The following is a 17942-nucleotide window of genomic DNA, read 5'->3' as shown; positions in this document are numbered from 1 at the left end:
GACGCCTGTTGTGCCACAGGGAAAGCGCAAGTGCTAGACGTGCAACGAGACATCGCGAACATGCGCAGCGTCGTAGCACAAACGGACAGGGCGCGAACGCGGTCGCTACATTGATCTCGATGCTGCTCGCCGGGCGATATCCGCGGGGTGGTCAGATGCCACTTGGTGACGACGGCTCAAAGCCTCCCGCTACCGCGCAACGCCCAGGGAAGACGGCCCGGCTTCACTCTCATTTATGACCAAGCTCACACTGACTAGGCGAGCGCGGCGCTCCTCTTTTAGCCAGGCGCGCTACGAGTCAAGGGGTCAGGCGGCGACCCAGCTGCAGAGGGCGCATGCACCAAGCCGGCGGCGGAGCTCGGCGCGGCGAGTCACGTGATGCGTTGCCAGGACTACAGCGCAGCTGCGGTCAAATGAAGGTCAAATTACTGGCGACGGCGAAACTCGACTCGACGCGGTTATTAAAGCTTTCGCATTAAATTCTTTCAGTTAAACGAGTCTATGAATAGTGAATATTTCAGTTGAACAAACTTGAGGCTCCTCTTGTACAGTAACACCGGCTACAATTAGAAAATGCTGGCATAAATCCGGGCTTTCCCCTTTGTGCGGTGAAAGCGAGCAAGAGCAACAGCGCGACGAGGTGATCGACCCCGGGATGTGGACAAAGGGCTGTGGTCAGCTGGATATTGACAGACAACAACGCTTCGTTCGAAGGCTATGTGCAGTGACAGTGAGCTGATTACCTGTGCTGAACTACTAGATCTGGAAATTGTTTGCAGTGTTTGTCCTGAAGAAGACTGCGACGAGGAAGATGCAATGGCAGATGCAGATTCAAATACTGTAACTCTACCGAGGCTGTAGGGTGCCTTGGAAAGTTGCGAACCTTCGTGTCTCAGCAACAAGCTCTGCCAGAGGAAGTGCACAAAAACATAAACTCTCTGGACAGGTGTATTACTTCTTGCGCTTTAAAGGGCAACTCCTGCGTTTTTTAAGCTATATTAGGATATTGTCATTCTCAAATGGTATTGACCGTCCTGCCCACTGTAGTGTTGTTCAATTTCCTTAGAACTTCATTACTAATTTTAAACAACCAATAAAGGAGATACCGAAACGGGTAGCTGATTCGTGTGACGTCACGATGAGTGAATGACGTCAGGTCCTATGCTGCCATAATGTAAACACGCAGAACGCATGCTAAACACGCAGTACACGTGGCGCTAACATCACAGAAACGAAGCTGATGATGTCTCCTGACGACACAGGGAGCTTTTACAGAGTTTCCGATCTAGACAGCGGCGCTTTGAGCCACGATTTCGGCGACAATGGGTTGTTGACTCTGACGTCGCAAACACAGGGTGGCCTGTAGTAGGTAATGAGTCCGGAAAGCAACCCATCTTTCAAATTTATTTTCAGGAAAACTTAATGACTTGCAGCCATATAGTTTGGCACAAATAATCAGAATGCAAGAGAAAATATATATTCAAAATTTTATTAGTATCAGTGGACATCGAGAAATCGCCGGAGTTGCCCTTTAAGAACACCAGTGCAAATGAAAATTACAGATTTTGTTTAAAGATGAGACTAGCAGCAACGTAACTATTACGCACTTCGCGTATTTATACTGATGTACATGACTCCATCAATTACGTATAACACTTTTGACGCTTTGTCTGCTGTGCATGCCTTATGCTGTTCCGCATTCTACTTAACATTCAGTTTAGTGAACTTTCAGTTGAGTGAACTATTTACTTGGGTCCCCTGAAGTTTACTCAAGTGATGGTTCGCTGTAGAAGCCGTTGAAGATCATGTGCTGTCCCATTAACAGCTAGGTCTGTGCGCTTTAGATATAGCAATGAAGCGACATTATATGTAGATCTTTTATGTGGTGATATATTGTTTCATAACGCAGAACACAAGTCCATTCATAGGTATTTATTCGACGACAAGCATTGCTATATAACCCCGGTTAGCTTGAGTCTTGCCGTTTCATCAAGCCAGAAACGGAAGACAGTCTGAAGACTGAACACCCATGCCAAACACCACGGTGCAAAGCAAATACAGCTTCGTTCTCAAATTCCTTTGTTTTCAGTTCCGTCCGATGTGCACTGGCAATATCATTGCCTATTTTGTGATGTCAACAATGACTGTTAATTTTAGCTAGAAATAAGTGCCCGTGGTGGCGTAGTCCCTATGGCTTGGCGCTACTAAGCCCAAGGGCGTGGTGTCGAATCCAGGCCGCGGCGGCCGCATTTCGACAGGGGCGAAATGGAAAAACACCCGTTTACCGTGCACTGGGCGCATGTTAAGAACCTCAGGCGGTCAAAATTAATCAGGAGTCCGTCATTACAGCGTGCCTCATAATTAAATCGCGGGTTTGGCGCATAAAACCCCCGAATATATATTTTCTTTTATTTAACGAAAACTGCCACTTAGCTGACTTCGTCTCGAGCACTCTATATTTGTGCTCGACACTGAACTATGTACGAGGAAACCAATATGGACGCCGCCTTGTCAGCACGTCATGGTGGCCTGCCTGCTATTTTTCTCTCTGCGTTTTTTAACAAAATAGTAGCTTCAACATTGAACTTTTAAGTAAACTTTAAACAAGTATATAGCAAACAGTAAATAAGTCCATGTACATAACAAGGCATTTGTTGCGCCTTGACTGAAGTGGACTGAAACAGCATACGCAAAGAATAATTTAATCTTCATCTAGGGGCTCCGCAAACGTAAAAAAAATGGAGCCCCGTGGTTGATTCTTCTGAATCGAGAATGCAGAGTTCACACGGGTAGTTGTCGTAATTCTGCAAATTGCCGAATATAATCACTCCATATAAAAATGTTGTTTTGCAGCGTTCATGCGTTCATAATCGTTCATGTTCAAGCTTTTTCCTTCTAGTGCAGGCAGGCATTCTGCATCTGGTGGCAGTTGCCAGCTAGCTGTTTCTATCCATTCTGTCTCTGAAACTCTCAGTTCTTTACAAACAAAATGGCATTCGTTGGTGAAAATGTATTTTCATCAAGCTACACTCTACATATGCCTGGGGTGTCGTGGCTTCGTCAGAAAAAAAAAAAAACTAGCAACAACCTAAAGCTGTGATGTGTTTTGCTTTTTCTGATGAAACTAATCGCGCTCAAGATTCGGGAATTGTCCCGAGTGCATAACACGAATAGCCACGTGACCACATGGAGGAAATTGCAGCGTGGGAAGGAAAGCATACGGCTGCAATGCGAAGTGCTCTTTTAAAGCGAAAGCTTTACTGCGCCAGCCAGCGAGCCATTTCAGCTCGTCGCGCCGTATGCCGTATGCAGGCAGCCGTATGCCGTGGCCGACGAACGACCTTGAGCCGCCGTTGCCTAGCAACGCCGCAGCCGCGCTCCAACAGTTGGCGCCGCCATCGACGCCGCTTCCGTCGACGCCGCTGTAACGCCGCTGCCATCGCCGCTCGCTTCACCAGATGTGCACCGCTGGGGTAGAGGGAGAGGAGATGTCACCTCGCGGGGTGTGTATATATATATATATATATATATATATATATATATATATATATATATATATATATATATATATATATATATATATATTCACTTCGCCTCAGTGTATTTAGTCGTTATGGAGAGCGCGGAAGAGACAACGCGCTCAAGAGACCCCAGAAGAAGCGTAGCCATGCAGCTCTTGCTTTCGCAATTCAACTAGGGTTAACAGTGTTAAACCACAGGCAATTTTTTTCTCATTCCAGGCACTTTGCAGTATAGCCGGGTCGGTAGGTTCCTGTCTCGCCTCGTTTCGGGTCTCTTTCGTAAAAAGAAATACTCGCTTGCAGCTCGGATCGAACCACGCGTCCTCCCAGCAGAATATATCGGTGCTCCAATGTGCGTCTCCCACGACTACTCCAAGTAGTCCTTTTTAGACGGTTGGTGCGTGCGAAAACATGTGCGCGCGCAAGCACGCGCGCGTGTCCCAGTTTCCCTTAACTTACAGAGGTGCGAGCGAGTAGCAGTCAAGCTTACCGCCGTCTTTCGTGTGCGTCGAGTCTCATAACAATCAGATGCTCATATAAACGGAAGCAAGTAGTTTGCCCTATTCTCATAACGCGGAAGTTAGCGCTTTGAGATGTTGCCTTTCACTGGAAGTCCTTAAACATCCGCCCGCGTTTCCCTGTCCTTTACTCGTAACAGGTAGCGCTACGTACACAGTGCGTGTGACAGCGCGCCGTACCGCCTTAGGGAATGGACCCAGTCACAACGTAGTAGGTTGTAACGTTTCTTCGCCGGACTCCAAAAAGAATCAGTCGTCATGCCATCGTCGTTGCCGTAGTAACGCCGTCAACGTCGTCGTCTCACCGCTTTCGTCACCCACGTGCTCTCGCGTGACGTCCACACTTGATCTTCTTGCACAAACGCTTCGCAGAGCCCCGAACGACGCCAGATACCCAGGCGACTTCAGATGCTTCGCATAACACCGGTTCTCCGAGGGCGTGGGATCTCTCTTGATTTTTTTTTTTAATCGATAGTTACTGAGAGGAAAATGGTGGAGGATCGTCGGTGCCACGTATGTTCGAGCAAGCATAGCAGCTGTCGTGAGGCGCGTTACTGCACCGGATAAACACGGATGTTTGTTTATGGAAGACTGAATGAGATTTCGCGCCCCCCTTCCCTACATGACGCCTAGCACTGCACACAGCTCCGAAGAATAGGCTTCAATTTTCAACGCATTGTAGAATAAGCGAAGTCGTTGTTTCGTTCAAGGCCCTTTTTGTAGTCTTTTCCCCGTTTATCTGCGTTGGCCCCTCCTCCCGGTTCAGAGACACACCGCAGTTGCAAAGAGATTTGTGGAGACGTGTGATTAAAACCATTACTTCCGTACGGCGACATTTCTTTTTCCCATCAAGAAGGATACGTGCTGCCAGACGTGTAGCCTGGTAAGGGCCTTCACACGACATGCAACGACTTGTGCAGAAATTGAACACGTGTCATTTCTTGCAGCAAAAGACACACATCAATAGGAAGAAAATATTTTTAAATGATAAAGTACACCAAAGTGTACAATTTTCTTTATTAGAACAAAAAAAATTGTTTCCTGTTCCCCCCGTACCGCAATTTACTATCCCCTACCAAAGGGATATAAGTGAGGTTAAGTTCTACTGGTCACTTGCGTGCAATGATATCTACGGTGCACAACAAATATAAATTATGGGGTTTTACGTGCCAAAACCGCGATCTGATCATGAGGCACGCCGTAGTGGGGGAATAAATTGGACCATTTGGGGTTCTTTAACGTGCCCCTAAATCTAAGTACACGGGTGCTTTCCCATTTCATCCCCATCGAAATGCGGCCGCCGTGAACTGGATTCAATCCCGCGTGCTCGTGCTTAGCAGTCCAACACTAGATCCACTAAGCTACAGCGGCGGGTTCGGTGCACATAAGAATGCGCATTTACTTCCTGTTGATCCTAATTTGTTTTGTTGTTTCTTAAGTGTAAGACCAAACATTTTATTGATATGCATTAGACGAAACATGATTCTAATTGATCAGGAAAACGTCAAATGTACTGCTCGTATACCAACCGAGCGTGCTTTCGTATAAGAATTATTAAACATTAGTGACTCCTAGTACACTAGCGTAAATTGAAACCGCAACTTTCCGTTACTCCATATGTTCTGTTACCACACAATACTGCCTATACAAACAAATTACAAGTGAGAAGAAAACAAATCGGCTATTTATGAAATGACACTCATCTGTGTGCGTTCCTCAGGCTGAATGGCGTCGAGGACAATATTGTTACCACCAGTCAGCGCTTCAGGTCGGTCATTGCTTAAGACTACACTTTGCAGTCAAGTCAAACAGTATTAGGAATGTGGAGCACAGGGCTTAATACTCACGCGAAATGGCCGAAGGTGAGGCGAAGATCGCACATTCGTCACAATTTTCACAGTTCGCCGCATTTCGCTTTATTTTTTTTTCCTGTGAGCACAATAACGCTGAGCGCACGGTTCACTTTGTTACGACCGATGCACTCGTTAGAAATGAGGCCGCTCTTTGTGGTCAAGTTCTCCTTGCTCTTAAATATGGCTTAACACATCTTAGACACCGCTTCAATTCAATCCCTTTGTTTTTCATGAACAGAATTAGCCATCTTTGTTTTCTCTAACAGCCATCTGTATGCGCTTTTGCGAAAGGGATTACCTGCTTTCGACGGCATAATCAGATGCCTTATTCTGCGTTCCTTCCACTTAGCGAAGTGTATTGCACGTACAGAACGTGTCATGGACAAGTTTTCCAGAGCCGTACTTCTTCTACACAAAGTTTGCTGCCTGTTTTAATCTCGATCACTGTAGGTAAACGTTTTTTTGTTTTTCTTAAGTTGACAGGATAATTTTATAGAAGGTGGTTATGTGGGAACCACTTAGTAGGTTGCTCGCTGGTACATACTTCTCACTGCTTTTCCGTTTAAGGTATACCGGACTATTTCAATTCATAATTAAATTGCACCTCTCCTCGCACGTACGACGCTATATTTTTGCCACTAATTGTCCCAACTTTTACAGAACGCTCATGCTTTCGTTGTTCAGAAGTAGTTCCGTCAGCTAGTACACGCACCTGCAAAGCCCACAGCGTTCATGTTTTTTTTTATTAATAGTATATACTTATTCTTTCTAAAGATATTATGAATAGCTCAATAATGTAGCTGTTTGAGCGTGTTGGTAAGACATGACAAAAACGTTTAAGCGCACAACCAGACGAGGACGCCGAAAGAAGAGCCACGAGCACTAACCTGCGAAATTTTTATTGAAACCCGCGAAGTGGTATATAAAGGCTTTTTTTTTTTTGGCCGAACATCACGTAAGCGCAGCTAGCATAATTAACTGTCACGACATAAGTATTGTAATTCCTTGGAAGTTAAAGGAATGGACGGCCTTGAACACACAGTTATCTCCTAAACTATCAGTCATCTCTGCCTCGATAACTTCACGCGTCAGTTGGCCGCTGCTTCTCTCGATGATGGCACATTCGTGACAGATTGACAAGCATATCGATTTTTTCACCGAAGTCTGCGCTTTAAAAAATTATGGGGTTTTACGTGCCAAAACCACTTTCTGATTATGAGGTACGCCGTAGTGGAGGACTCCGGAAATTTGGACCGCCTGGGGTTCTTTAACGTGCACCTAAATCTAAGTACACGGGTGTTTGCGCATTTCGCCCCCATCGAAATGCGGCCACCTTGGCTGGGATTCGATCCCGCGACCTCGTGCTCAGCAGCCCAACACCATAGCCACTGAGCAACCACGGCGGGTGAGAGTCTGCGCTTTGGCCGCAACTGGAAACAGCGCTACGATTATATTACTAGATTCACACTTCCTGCAGTGCATATCAAGAAGCCCTCCGCACTTTCCCCTCACAATGCCCGCACTTTTCCCTCGCGCCTTGCCGCGTTGACTAAAAAAGATTGGGCAAAATGCGAACGTTCAAGTTGTTTTTCCTGCTCCTGACGAGCAAAGTGGACAAAATGACCAATCCTGGCGCCTCTCACAAGATTGGATGCAGCAAAAATCACGAGGACACGGTCGTGGATTGTGCGGAATCGACCGCATATAGCATACCGATTTCTTGCGGTAAGACTTATGCAGGTCAGAGCGGGAGCTGTACAAGTAACCGCCTCCGTGAACACCGTAGAAATGTCAGCGAAAAGTGGGGAGGGTTTCTTGATGTGCACTGCAGGAAGTGTGAATCCAGTAATGATCGTCGCTATTGAGATGCACAGGTTGTACGCACGCCCCGCGAACAAGACAACGTGCATCCCGCTTAGAAAAAGACGACGACGTTGACCACATGCGCGCGCACGCGCTTTCATGTTCTCGATCGCGGAAGAAGAAGAGGACGAAACTGAAAACACCGAGACGCGTCAGTACTTCAGAAAATTAATCGTATCGTAGCTGCAGAAGCCGGAGAAGCGAGCCGAAAAGGACCGACAATGGTGAACTTTGACGAACTTCCAGTTGAGCTTGCGCTAAAGATACTATCTTACCTTCCTCAGCACTGTCTGCCGACCATAGCCGAAGTCTCAGCATGGTGGAAGACGCTTGCCTTCGATCCCAGCCTCTGGAAGGAAGTGTGCATCGATTCAAGTTTTGGAAGCAGCGTCCAGCGTGTGCGCGACGTTCTGGAAAGAGCTACGATGATCCGTAAGTTAGACGTCTCCACGGGACCTCTTTATCTTGAGGTCATTGCATCGGCTTCGGAACGCTTCAAGCTGATGAGAGAATTGGCGATCCCCGGCCGGGCATTGTCGCATGCTAGCATGCCGACCATCCTGCAGAACTGCGAATCGCTCAACACCGTCGTGCTGCGCGGCAGGGACACGCTACTGCCGGTCGACATATGCGCCCTCGAGCACCTCAAGTGCCTCAAAGCGCTGCTAGCTTCCCGCGAAGTGCGCATCGATGATGACGCTTTTCAGCGGCTGTGCCTCAGTTGTCCTTGTATAGAGCGACTGCACTTCAACTCGGACTTTATATCCCGCAGAGACAGCTGGGAGGGCCTGCATCACCTGCGACATCTCACGAGGCTTTCGATAAGCCGAATTTCAACGGTTGGATTGCTGCACGTCTCCCGGAACTGTGGCAGTCTGCAGACTCTCCAGATAAGTGACGTTTGGAACGAGAACGAAGTGAGCGTCGCCCAAGCTCTTCAGCGGTTTCGAAAGCTGAAATTCATCTCAATATTTGACAGCTGCGGCACGGACTGGTTCGACTCGAGGTTCCGCACGCCGCCAGAGATACAGCGCTTCGACGTGCCAGCCCTCCATATGCAAGAGAAACACATTGTGCTGCTCACCGAAAGCTGCCGTGACAATCTCAGAAGTATCGCCTTTAGCGCGAAAGTGCTCACACCTGCATCCTTGAACACCCTATATGGATGCAGATACCTCGAGAGAATCGCCATTCACGATCTCTGCGGCAAGGGGCTATTACTACCCAAGCTGATCAAGCTCCCCAACCTCGTGCGAGCAGAGCTGCACGTCGCTGAAGATACGACGGAAGCCATACGCACGTTGAACTCTGTAGTGGACATATTGGACATGTCCAGCGAAGGCAGCGCACGTCTAGAGATCCGCATGCACTGCTCTTCGCAGTCTTCCCAGGATGCCATGATCCGTGACGTGTGGCTTTTCAAGGAGTTCCTCGCTTTAAACACGCGCCTTTCGGCCCGGCAGATCCGCAACATTGAGGAACAATGCTGGCGAATCAAAGATTCTAAGATCTTCTGGCTACCGATTGGAAGAATAACGTCGAGAACAGTCGATACATCGCTCCCGGTCATAAGCAAAACGCTAAAGCACCTCATACTTGACCTTTCAGACTAATAAGCCCCACCGGACAACCTAAAGTGCTGAAGAGCTTAGTACTTGTGACTATAAGTAATAAATGTTTGCAATTAATGTGAACGGCATCGTGTGTTACTTCTTATTGCATACTGCAACTTGATTGCATCTCTTGTGTTGAAAATTTACAATTCCTGTACTCATGTTCTTGAATGTATTACTGTCCACACATGATACGAGATATAGTTCAGGCTACCGGTTCCATGATTTGGAGTTTATTGCAGTCTCATTTGCATGGGATGGCGCTCATATCGTACACTACATAGCTGCGAGGAAGCCATGCCTTTGAGGTGAACTACAACATGGATGTTCATTTGCGCTGGTATCAAGATTGAAGTGGTTTGGGTGCTCACCAAAACGCATCCTGTTGTATGGATGGCAGAGTATACTCCGGAGAAGCCTCTGCGCGGGTGCCGGCGATTGGTGTAGCATGATAAAACCGAAGTTATGTTTCGCATGGGCTTATTGATGCTGAGAAAATCGAAGCATCAATAAGCATTACCACGCTGTGGAGAGGGAAAGGAATAGTGTTCAAGGAAAACGTCGAACAGACGCAATTAAAAAGCTGACTGTAAAGTGCTTCGTTATTTGTCATGAAAGCTGATTCTAATCGCTTGAAATTTAATTTGTGTGTAAGAGCAGGGAACGGGTTTTTTCTTTTACTTTAGAACTTTTGGGAGGACAGGCAGGCACAAAGCTCTTTTATGATGCCGCAGAGTCTTTTTCTTTTTGCGAAAGTGCCATATCTCAGACTACAAACAGGCCTTCTTTGTCTGTCGCAAGACGTGGAAACTTTAATTAGAATCAAATCACGAACGGGTAGAATTCTGTCCACAATTTGCGCTCTTTTTTCAGTCTTAGCAACAGCGTTCACGCACTCCGAAATACTCCTCGCCCTTTCATCCCCAACCACTAGCAGAATCAATTGTGGAGACGCTAACTTGTCCACGCGCTTCAGGTAATCGAGTTTCGAAACGGGCTGCACTGACTCCAGCTGTAGTGCCCGCGCAATGCATCCGGTATCCCCTGGAATGTCCGTTGTGTACATTCAGAGGGTATCTGGAGAACGCGGAAAGTGCGCCCCGATCGTGCAAGGGAAGTCCGGTGGACGTATTCAACACGTCCCAGAGATCGATATACACATTGTAACGGTAGCGAAGAACGCCGCAAGTGGGAGAAGAGGAAGAGAAGGATAGAGTAGAGCAGGATAGAGTATAGGGAGTATAGGGAGTATAGGGTATGTCCTAGACAATATTCGGCCTATTTCTCTCACATCAAATTTCGTAAAATTAATAGAAAGATTATTAAACGCACGTATGGTTCAGTTTGTGACCACAAGAGAATTATTGAGCCCCTGCCAAATTGGATTAAGACCTGGGATGTCCATTTGGTGCGCACATATCGACCTAGAAAGCCGAATTCAGTTGGCTCGTTACCAAAAACAATATGCTGCCCTAGTCACATTAGACATTTCTAAAGCATACGATGGTGTGGAATACCCTTTATTAATAAAGAGGATGCAGGATATTGGATTGCCAGACTACTTCGTGACGTGGACTGCCGAGTTCTTGCAGGGCAGGGAGTTTTACTGTGCTCAAAGCGGAATTTCATCGGGAAAATTCAGACAAACACGCGGGGTTCCTCAAGGGGCAGTTTTGTCCCCGCTGCTGTTTAACATCCTACTCAGCTCCATTCCTCATCATCAAAATGTAAGCACGTACGTTTACGCTGATGATATAGCGTTTTTTGCATCAGCAAGGGATATTCAGTCTCTGTACGAATGCTTACAGGAATACTTATGCGAGCTAGAAGCATGGCTGGACAGTATTCGCTTGTCCCTTAATATAAATAAGAGTGCCGTTCTTGTCTTTCCCCTACAAGACCCAGTTACTATATCCCTTTCATACCGTCATTCCACTATCCCACAAGTGGAAAAGGTCCGGTAGCTTGGAATTATTTATGATAGTAATCTTGATTGGCGTCAGCATATTGACCATATATCTTCGAAAGCTTCTCGTGCAATGGGGATATTACGAAGGATAAGTAATTATCGATGGGACATGCGCAGAGACACACTCATAATGATTTACCGCATGTATATTCGACCTATAATAGAGTTCGGTTGTGTGTTATTCTCCGGCGCCGCGGCTTACAAGCTACGCCCACTAGTTTTGCTGGAACGGGAAGCGCTTCGCTTATGTCTGGGGCTACCAAAATTTGTAGCCAACTCTGTGCTCTACATGGAAGCACGATTACCTTGCCTTGAAATGAGATTTAAAATACTTACCGTCCAAACATTTATAAGGCTCTATGAATCCCCACTAAGAAGATCCCAGTCCATCTTCATCAAACAACGAGTCCAATTTTTTGGAGTCAGATGGCCACGGTTTCACACGCCACAAGTCATTGTATCGCAATCGTTATTGAATCCGTTAGACGTAAATATAAATGACATAATCACGGAAAACAGCATCTCAAATTCACTAGTTATTACTTATGATGACCTATACCCAAATAATGCAAAGCAGCTTCCCTCGCATATTCTTAACGGCTTACTCCAGGATCACTTGAATCAACTCCACACTAACGTAATTATAGCAACGGATGCTTCGCAGAGTGAAGAAAAGGCAGGAGTTGGAATTTTCTCATCATCATTGGACTGGTCTTTTTCTATTCGGCTTCCCGACTTCACTCCAATATACCTAGCGGAATTCCTTGCTGTTGTCCTAGCTTTACGAAAGCTACAATCTTCCAGGACAACGGCGGTAATAATCAGATTCTTTGTCGCTGTGCACCTCACTTACTGCTCCCGGCGAGTCACACATATTGAAAACTTTTTACTCACTGGCTCCTAGTCATTTGAGAAGTTTACGATTAATATGGGTACCTGGGCACAAAGGCATATTTATGAATGAGGTGGCAGACAGCTTGGCCAAGGCTTCTATCAGCGGCCCAGTGCTTCCCCTTCTTCCAACGATGGGTTTTATCACGTCCGCCAGGTTTAGAAGATACATCCTTTTAACATCACAATCGAACCTTAAATCATCCTTGGAACTACGCCACTTACAATTCCCTTGGAGCAGGAAGTTTTGCAAAACAAGACAAACGGAAGTTACATTAACGAGACTACGTTGTCGAGTCCCATCTCTAAATTTTTACATGCACCGATCTGGTCTGGCAATATCCCCATTGTGCCATTTTTGCAATGCATTAGAGACGATTGAGCACTACTTGCTGGAATGCCGGCGTTTCTCCTCCGTGAGGAAAATGAGATTAGAAATTACAGTGCGACAGCTTGACCTGCCATTGAACACTCCGGTACTACTGTCTTTCGGAGCGTCTGTGCTTGGGAACTCACACAGGAATGTGTGCTTCGCCTTAGAAAAATTTATTATTGAATCAAACCGATTTCATTGATGACCATGTTATTCTATTTATTCCTCCTGTATTGCCGCATTGATATATTATAGATAATTTTTTCCCTCTACGTAGCATGACAGTCTACTGAACCGTTTCGATTTTCTCTCGGCTAAATTCATGTAACAAAATTTTAGGTTGTTACCTCCATTTTCTGCACACTTAAGCAAAGTCTGGCCGACTCTTGGCCAATCCCCGCGAGTGGGTAAGCGCCAAACTCATCAAGGACATCATCATCATCATCAGTGGGTCGGGGGAATAGCTTTGGAACGGCTTAAGTTTGGGTGTGTCGCGTACCGCTTGGAATCCGTTCAAGGCAACGGACTCCCGTTAGATGTTGGGTGGCAGCGGTCATGTTAGCCCTCAGCAAGGCGTCCCCCAGTACGATGCCTTCGCTCGCATCGGTGCTGCAATCTATGCCGACACCGTCATCGCACATTTCACTGGACCACGCCCTTCCCACGAGCGAAGCCACCACTACGCAACCGTCGCCGCTATCTCAGGCTTCAGATTCTGGTACGACACCTTCAAACATTCACCCTGCTGATTCGCATTGCACTCACCGTCAACCTGCGCCCAACTTAGCGGCTCTCTTGGGCTCTTTTGAAGCACGCCTTGACCAGCGACTGCTCTCTGTTGAGAACTGTTTACTCCAGCGTATGTCTCCTGCGGACAGTCGCACCGCTGACCTCACCACACGTGTTTCCAGCCTCGTGTCGCCTGCTTCCACTGCTCAAGTTCCACCTGTCTCGGCACCTCAACATCCCTTCCCCATTTTCTTCGCGCAGCAATGTCAAGCATCCTTCCGAAGACCACCTACCTTTGACGGTGCCACGCCAAGGTCTCCTTTCCGTGTACAGGTTGAGTCTGTCGCTTCTCGCCACTCCAGGCCACCTCCCCACAAAGCTCAGTTAAATCCATGTAGCTCAGCTTCGTTCTGCTGCCGCTGATTTTCTGGAGTTTCTGCCCGCATTCGACCGTCCCAACAACGCAAGCCTCGCCTCGCCACTCGAGTCCCACCATGGTGATGCCCATCTTCAGCACTTAACATCTTACAGAATTACAGCACGTGCAACAGGGCCACTGCAGCCTGCAAGAGAGCTCGCTGCTCTTGTCGAGCGCCTGTCGTGGAAGGCACTGGCTGGTTGTCCGAACTCCACCATCGACTTCATTGCTACCGAAGCCTCCATTGAGACCATCATTGACAACGTTCAACGCTTCGTCCGTCTCTCCCGCCCGTCTACAGTTCATGCTGCCTCTCTTGCCTTGGAGGCTCGCATGGCGCAATGCTCCACTGCACTGTCCTTCCTCCACCATTCTCCGTGCAAGCGTTAGCAGGCCAAGCCAGTCGGTGAGACACATACCGTCAGCGCTCTACAGCTGTGCGCTGCTATCAACGGCACGAGATAGGCCATTATAATCGTGACTGCGTGTAATGCCCCTTTGTCGGAAAACTTCACCGCAGGCCACCGAGGGCAGGCCCTCCGCGTAAGTTGTCACGCGACTCTCCTATTATGGGGCCCGTTTACGAATATTCCCGCGTTGCAAGTCCAGTTAGGTGAGCCACCGGAAAACGTTGAAGCCTGTTTGGATCTCACCGCTGGTACGATCTGTTGGGAACTCGGCGCTGACGCCCGTGGTTGTACCTGGGTCGCAAGCCCCAAGGGTAGCGTTGGCCTGGCGGCCTGGGGTACAACTGGAAGCATCCGAAGGTCCCGGCAAAGCATGAGTCGACTGGTAACAACGAAACAACTTGTTTATTTTAACATCGCAAAGAGTTGGCGGTCAGGTTTGACCGAAGTAGAGAGACGGGAGAGCACTTCACTCAACAGAAGAAATCGGAGCCCTCCTTTTGGCGTCCGGGGCAGCTGTTTTTATACTCTCGCAGTTGAGGGCAAGAAGGAACCCCTCAAAAGACGAGCACGTGAATGTACAATGGGCTAATGGTGACGCACACTGTCGTAGCGCTGCCGTAGCACCATGTCGAGCACGATCTCGTAGCACCCTGTTGTAGCGATGCCGTAGCACCATGTCGAGCACGATCTCGTAGCACCCTGTTGTAGCGATGCCGTAGCACCATGTCGAGCACGATCTCGTAGCACCCTGTTGTAGCGCTGCCGGTCGGGCACAATGACTGTAATGAGAGGATGATCCCTGCTTTCGCAGCGCCTGGTTCTGGCACAATGACTGGAATGCGAGGGTGATCCTTTGCGGTCGCATCGCCGCAGTCGCGCCTGGAAACACCTGCCGATGAGCGTTGCGGCGACGACGATCGGGCCAAAATGTCTGCCGCCCCGCCGCAGTCGCGCCGGCAAAACCACGTGTCGCAGGCGAAACGCAACAAGCCCTAGCTAGCGGACACTGGGACAGCTTTTAGTTTCGCGATACCCAATTGGATCCCCATTCAGTGCCATCTGAAGACGGCTGCGGTCGCACCAGCCGGCCACCTCCTAGCTGACGGAGATCGTCTACCATCCCTCGGAGAAATCTCGATGTCTGTGGCTGCTTTCGCAAAAAAAGTGTAAGTGTCCCATTCATCGTGGTGCAAAACCTCTGCACACCCCTAATTTTGGGCTCCAACTGCTGCTCAACACTGGGCGTACGCATGAACTTTAATCACGCCGGGTGCATAATAGGATTGCCCCCTCACGATCCGGCAGCTGACCTGACAGCCAACACAGTCGCACATAAAGTGCGATTGTGTTGCGACTGTTAAGTGCGACAAACGAACATAGCACTTAGCCGGGTGTGCTGCCACTTAAAAGGCGACAGGGCAACCGTTATCGCAGCGCAAGCGATAACGGTAGCTGGTGTCAATCGCACAACCAACGCCTGCGTCGCTGTTCGTTTGTACCATATATGTTTGTATGCGGAACGTTTGGGAGCGCTGCAACCACGGCGCGCAAGAGGAAATCTCACGTGGTATATATATATGTTTTTGTATTTCACGGGCATCTGTAGTCAGCGGGAAAAAAAATACTTAATACGTATAGAAAGTTATAAACTGTTTAATCTGACGTTTTGCAAACCGCTCAACTTTCTAAATTGATTTTTTTTGCCTTACTTCCTTGCTTCAGAAGTTGGTTGACTAATCTTAACTAATTATACAATTAAGCGCAATACCAAAAATAGTGTGACTTACTGCATACAACAGCAATATGCATTTGGTCGCGTCGTCTTAGAGTGCATCGGCATATGTTAAAACTCTGGCTAAAATTAGTTGCGACACAGTGTATATAATGCCACATAAGCCTGCTACGTGCTTTTTTCATAGGTGGCGCGCGCATACATTGAATCAGGAACCGATAGGAGGTGTCCAAATCTACGCCTCGTAGGGTGGCACCCCCAGGATTTAAAATACGGATCTTAAATACTGTGCTTTTGCTGGTTGAAGGCGCCGGACGCCATTTTGAGAGTCGGAAACACGTTATAGACGTGTGATTTTCGACATGGTGTCCAAATCCTGCCCAAAACGGCTCGCAGCGGAGCTCCCTCGGCATAAGAAAAGTTCACGCAGATACACCACTGGAGTTGTCTAAGTATGTGTAAGCATTGTGCAATTTTCTCATCTCAATGCAGCCTGGTGTCATTGTCGATCTTATCAAACTTGATCCTATAAGAATAAGCACTTATCAACCCTTACCGGTGGTTATTGACCTTATCGGACTAGAACCGACCCTTATCAACCCTTATCGGACGTTATGAACCTTATCACAATCTATCCGACCCTTATAAACCCTTATCTGTCGTTACCAACGTTATCACAATCGATCCTATCCTTATCGTGGGTTATCTGCTTTGTGAATCTTATCGGAGACGATCCGGCCCTTAACAACTATAATAGGTCCTTATCAACCTCACCGGACTCCATTCGACCCTGAACGGTCCTTATCAACCTTATTAGAATTGATCCGATCATTATAAACGTTGATTGCTCTTTAGCACCTTATCTGTCCGCGTGGAACCCTTATGAACCCTGATGAGACCCAGATAACCCTTCACCACTCCTTATCGCCCTTATCAACTCATTCACAGTTTTGCGCGACGCGAATCGCATGAACCTGGCACTTCGGTCGGTGAAGGAATGGATAACACTCTAAAAAAAATAACTTTACACCCTTTGGGGCTTATCTTGTGCACAAAAATACACTTTAAGAAAAGTTTACACCCTTTGAGTAGCACACTCTAAAAATGTTTACACCCTTTGGGGTGTATATCTGACAAACAACAATAATCGTCGTCTGCATTGTTTGCGTTCCGTTTCCTTGAAAATGCCGCGCCCGCTATACTTTCCTGTCGGCAATGCTATGTCATGCTGATGACGCGCATGCCATTCGTTACTGGGAAGTACCGGGCTCGCAGCGTTAAACAAAGGAAATGCGGACAAGACAGATGACGTTTATCGTTGCGCGGCAAGATACAGCTCAAAAAGCGTAGACTTTTCTTAGAGTGTATTGCTTGCGGACAAAGTACAACCCAAAGGTTGTAAACTTGTTTTAGAGTGAAGGCGTATCCCGCGGCCACTAAAACGCATCGGGGATGTGGCGTGTTTGGCATTTCGCAAAGTCGGAACTTTCGTGATTCCTGCAATGCTCCAAGTGGGCTCTACATGTGGTCCTAAGATGCCTCTTAATCCAGTGTCACCAAATCTTTCAGCAAAGCCCTCATAGAAACTACATTTGTTTTCTGCCTCCGTTTTAATAGAACACGTACATTTATTCGCTTAATGCAAGCGTGCCTCTCTAGCCCGGTGGGTAAGACACTTGGCTCCTGAGCTTGCGGCTGTACGTTCGAAAGTCACAACCGCCAGCGCTTTTCTTCTCGAATTTATTTCGTCTCATGTGACGGACGAAGGAATGGGTTTCCTGTAGGCATAGAAATACTTACGCATTTAAAAACTAGTCGCGAAGGAAATGCTTTTGATAACTGCATAATAGACGACATGTCATTAACACCACTTATCTAAATGTACAAAATGCACTCCCCTACGAAGATTTTTATTTCATGGTGGGATTTTATGCGTATAGGGACACGTCACGTTTCTGTGGCTGGCTCACATGTAAACTAACTTTTGGCAACTTCAAGGTGACCGCGAGGCGTGTTGTCCATCACGTCTACTGAATAAAAGAGCCCGTTCGA

At 47.5% G+C, this 17942-nt stretch overlaps 2 protein-coding genes across 2 annotated transcripts in view; one reads left to right on the top strand and one right to left on the bottom strand.

Moving 5' to 3' along the window:
- Positions 1-5984, bottom strand: part of LOC142586872 (uncharacterized) — a 31677-nt gene extending 25693 nt beyond the window's left edge. Inside the window, exon 1 of the mRNA XM_075697746.1 lies at positions 5887-5984. The gene's annotated coding sequence lies outside the window, so the exon portion shown is untranslated. The remainder of the gene's footprint in view (positions 1-5886) is intronic.
- Positions 5985-7874: 1890 nt separating this feature from the next.
- Positions 7875-9449, top strand: LOC142586870 (uncharacterized). Its single transcript, XM_075697745.1, has 2 exons — positions 7875-8187; positions 8528-9449. The coding sequence occupies exons 1-2, from the start codon at positions 8072-8074 to the stop codon at positions 9366-9368; spliced, it is 957 nt and encodes a 318-aa protein (XP_075553860.1). The 5' UTR covers positions 7875-8071; the 3' UTR covers positions 9369-9449.
- The last annotated feature ends 8493 nt before the right edge of the window (positions 9450-17942 follow it).

Source organism: Dermacentor variabilis, chromosome 7 (genome assembly GCF_050947875.1).
Source record: "Dermacentor variabilis isolate Ectoservices chromosome 7, ASM5094787v1, whole genome shotgun sequence".
Lineage (NCBI taxonomy): Eukaryota > Metazoa > Arthropoda > Arachnida > Ixodida > Ixodidae > Dermacentor > Dermacentor variabilis.
Note: the sequence above shows the minus strand (reverse complement) of the source record. Positions and strands in the feature narration are given on the sequence as shown.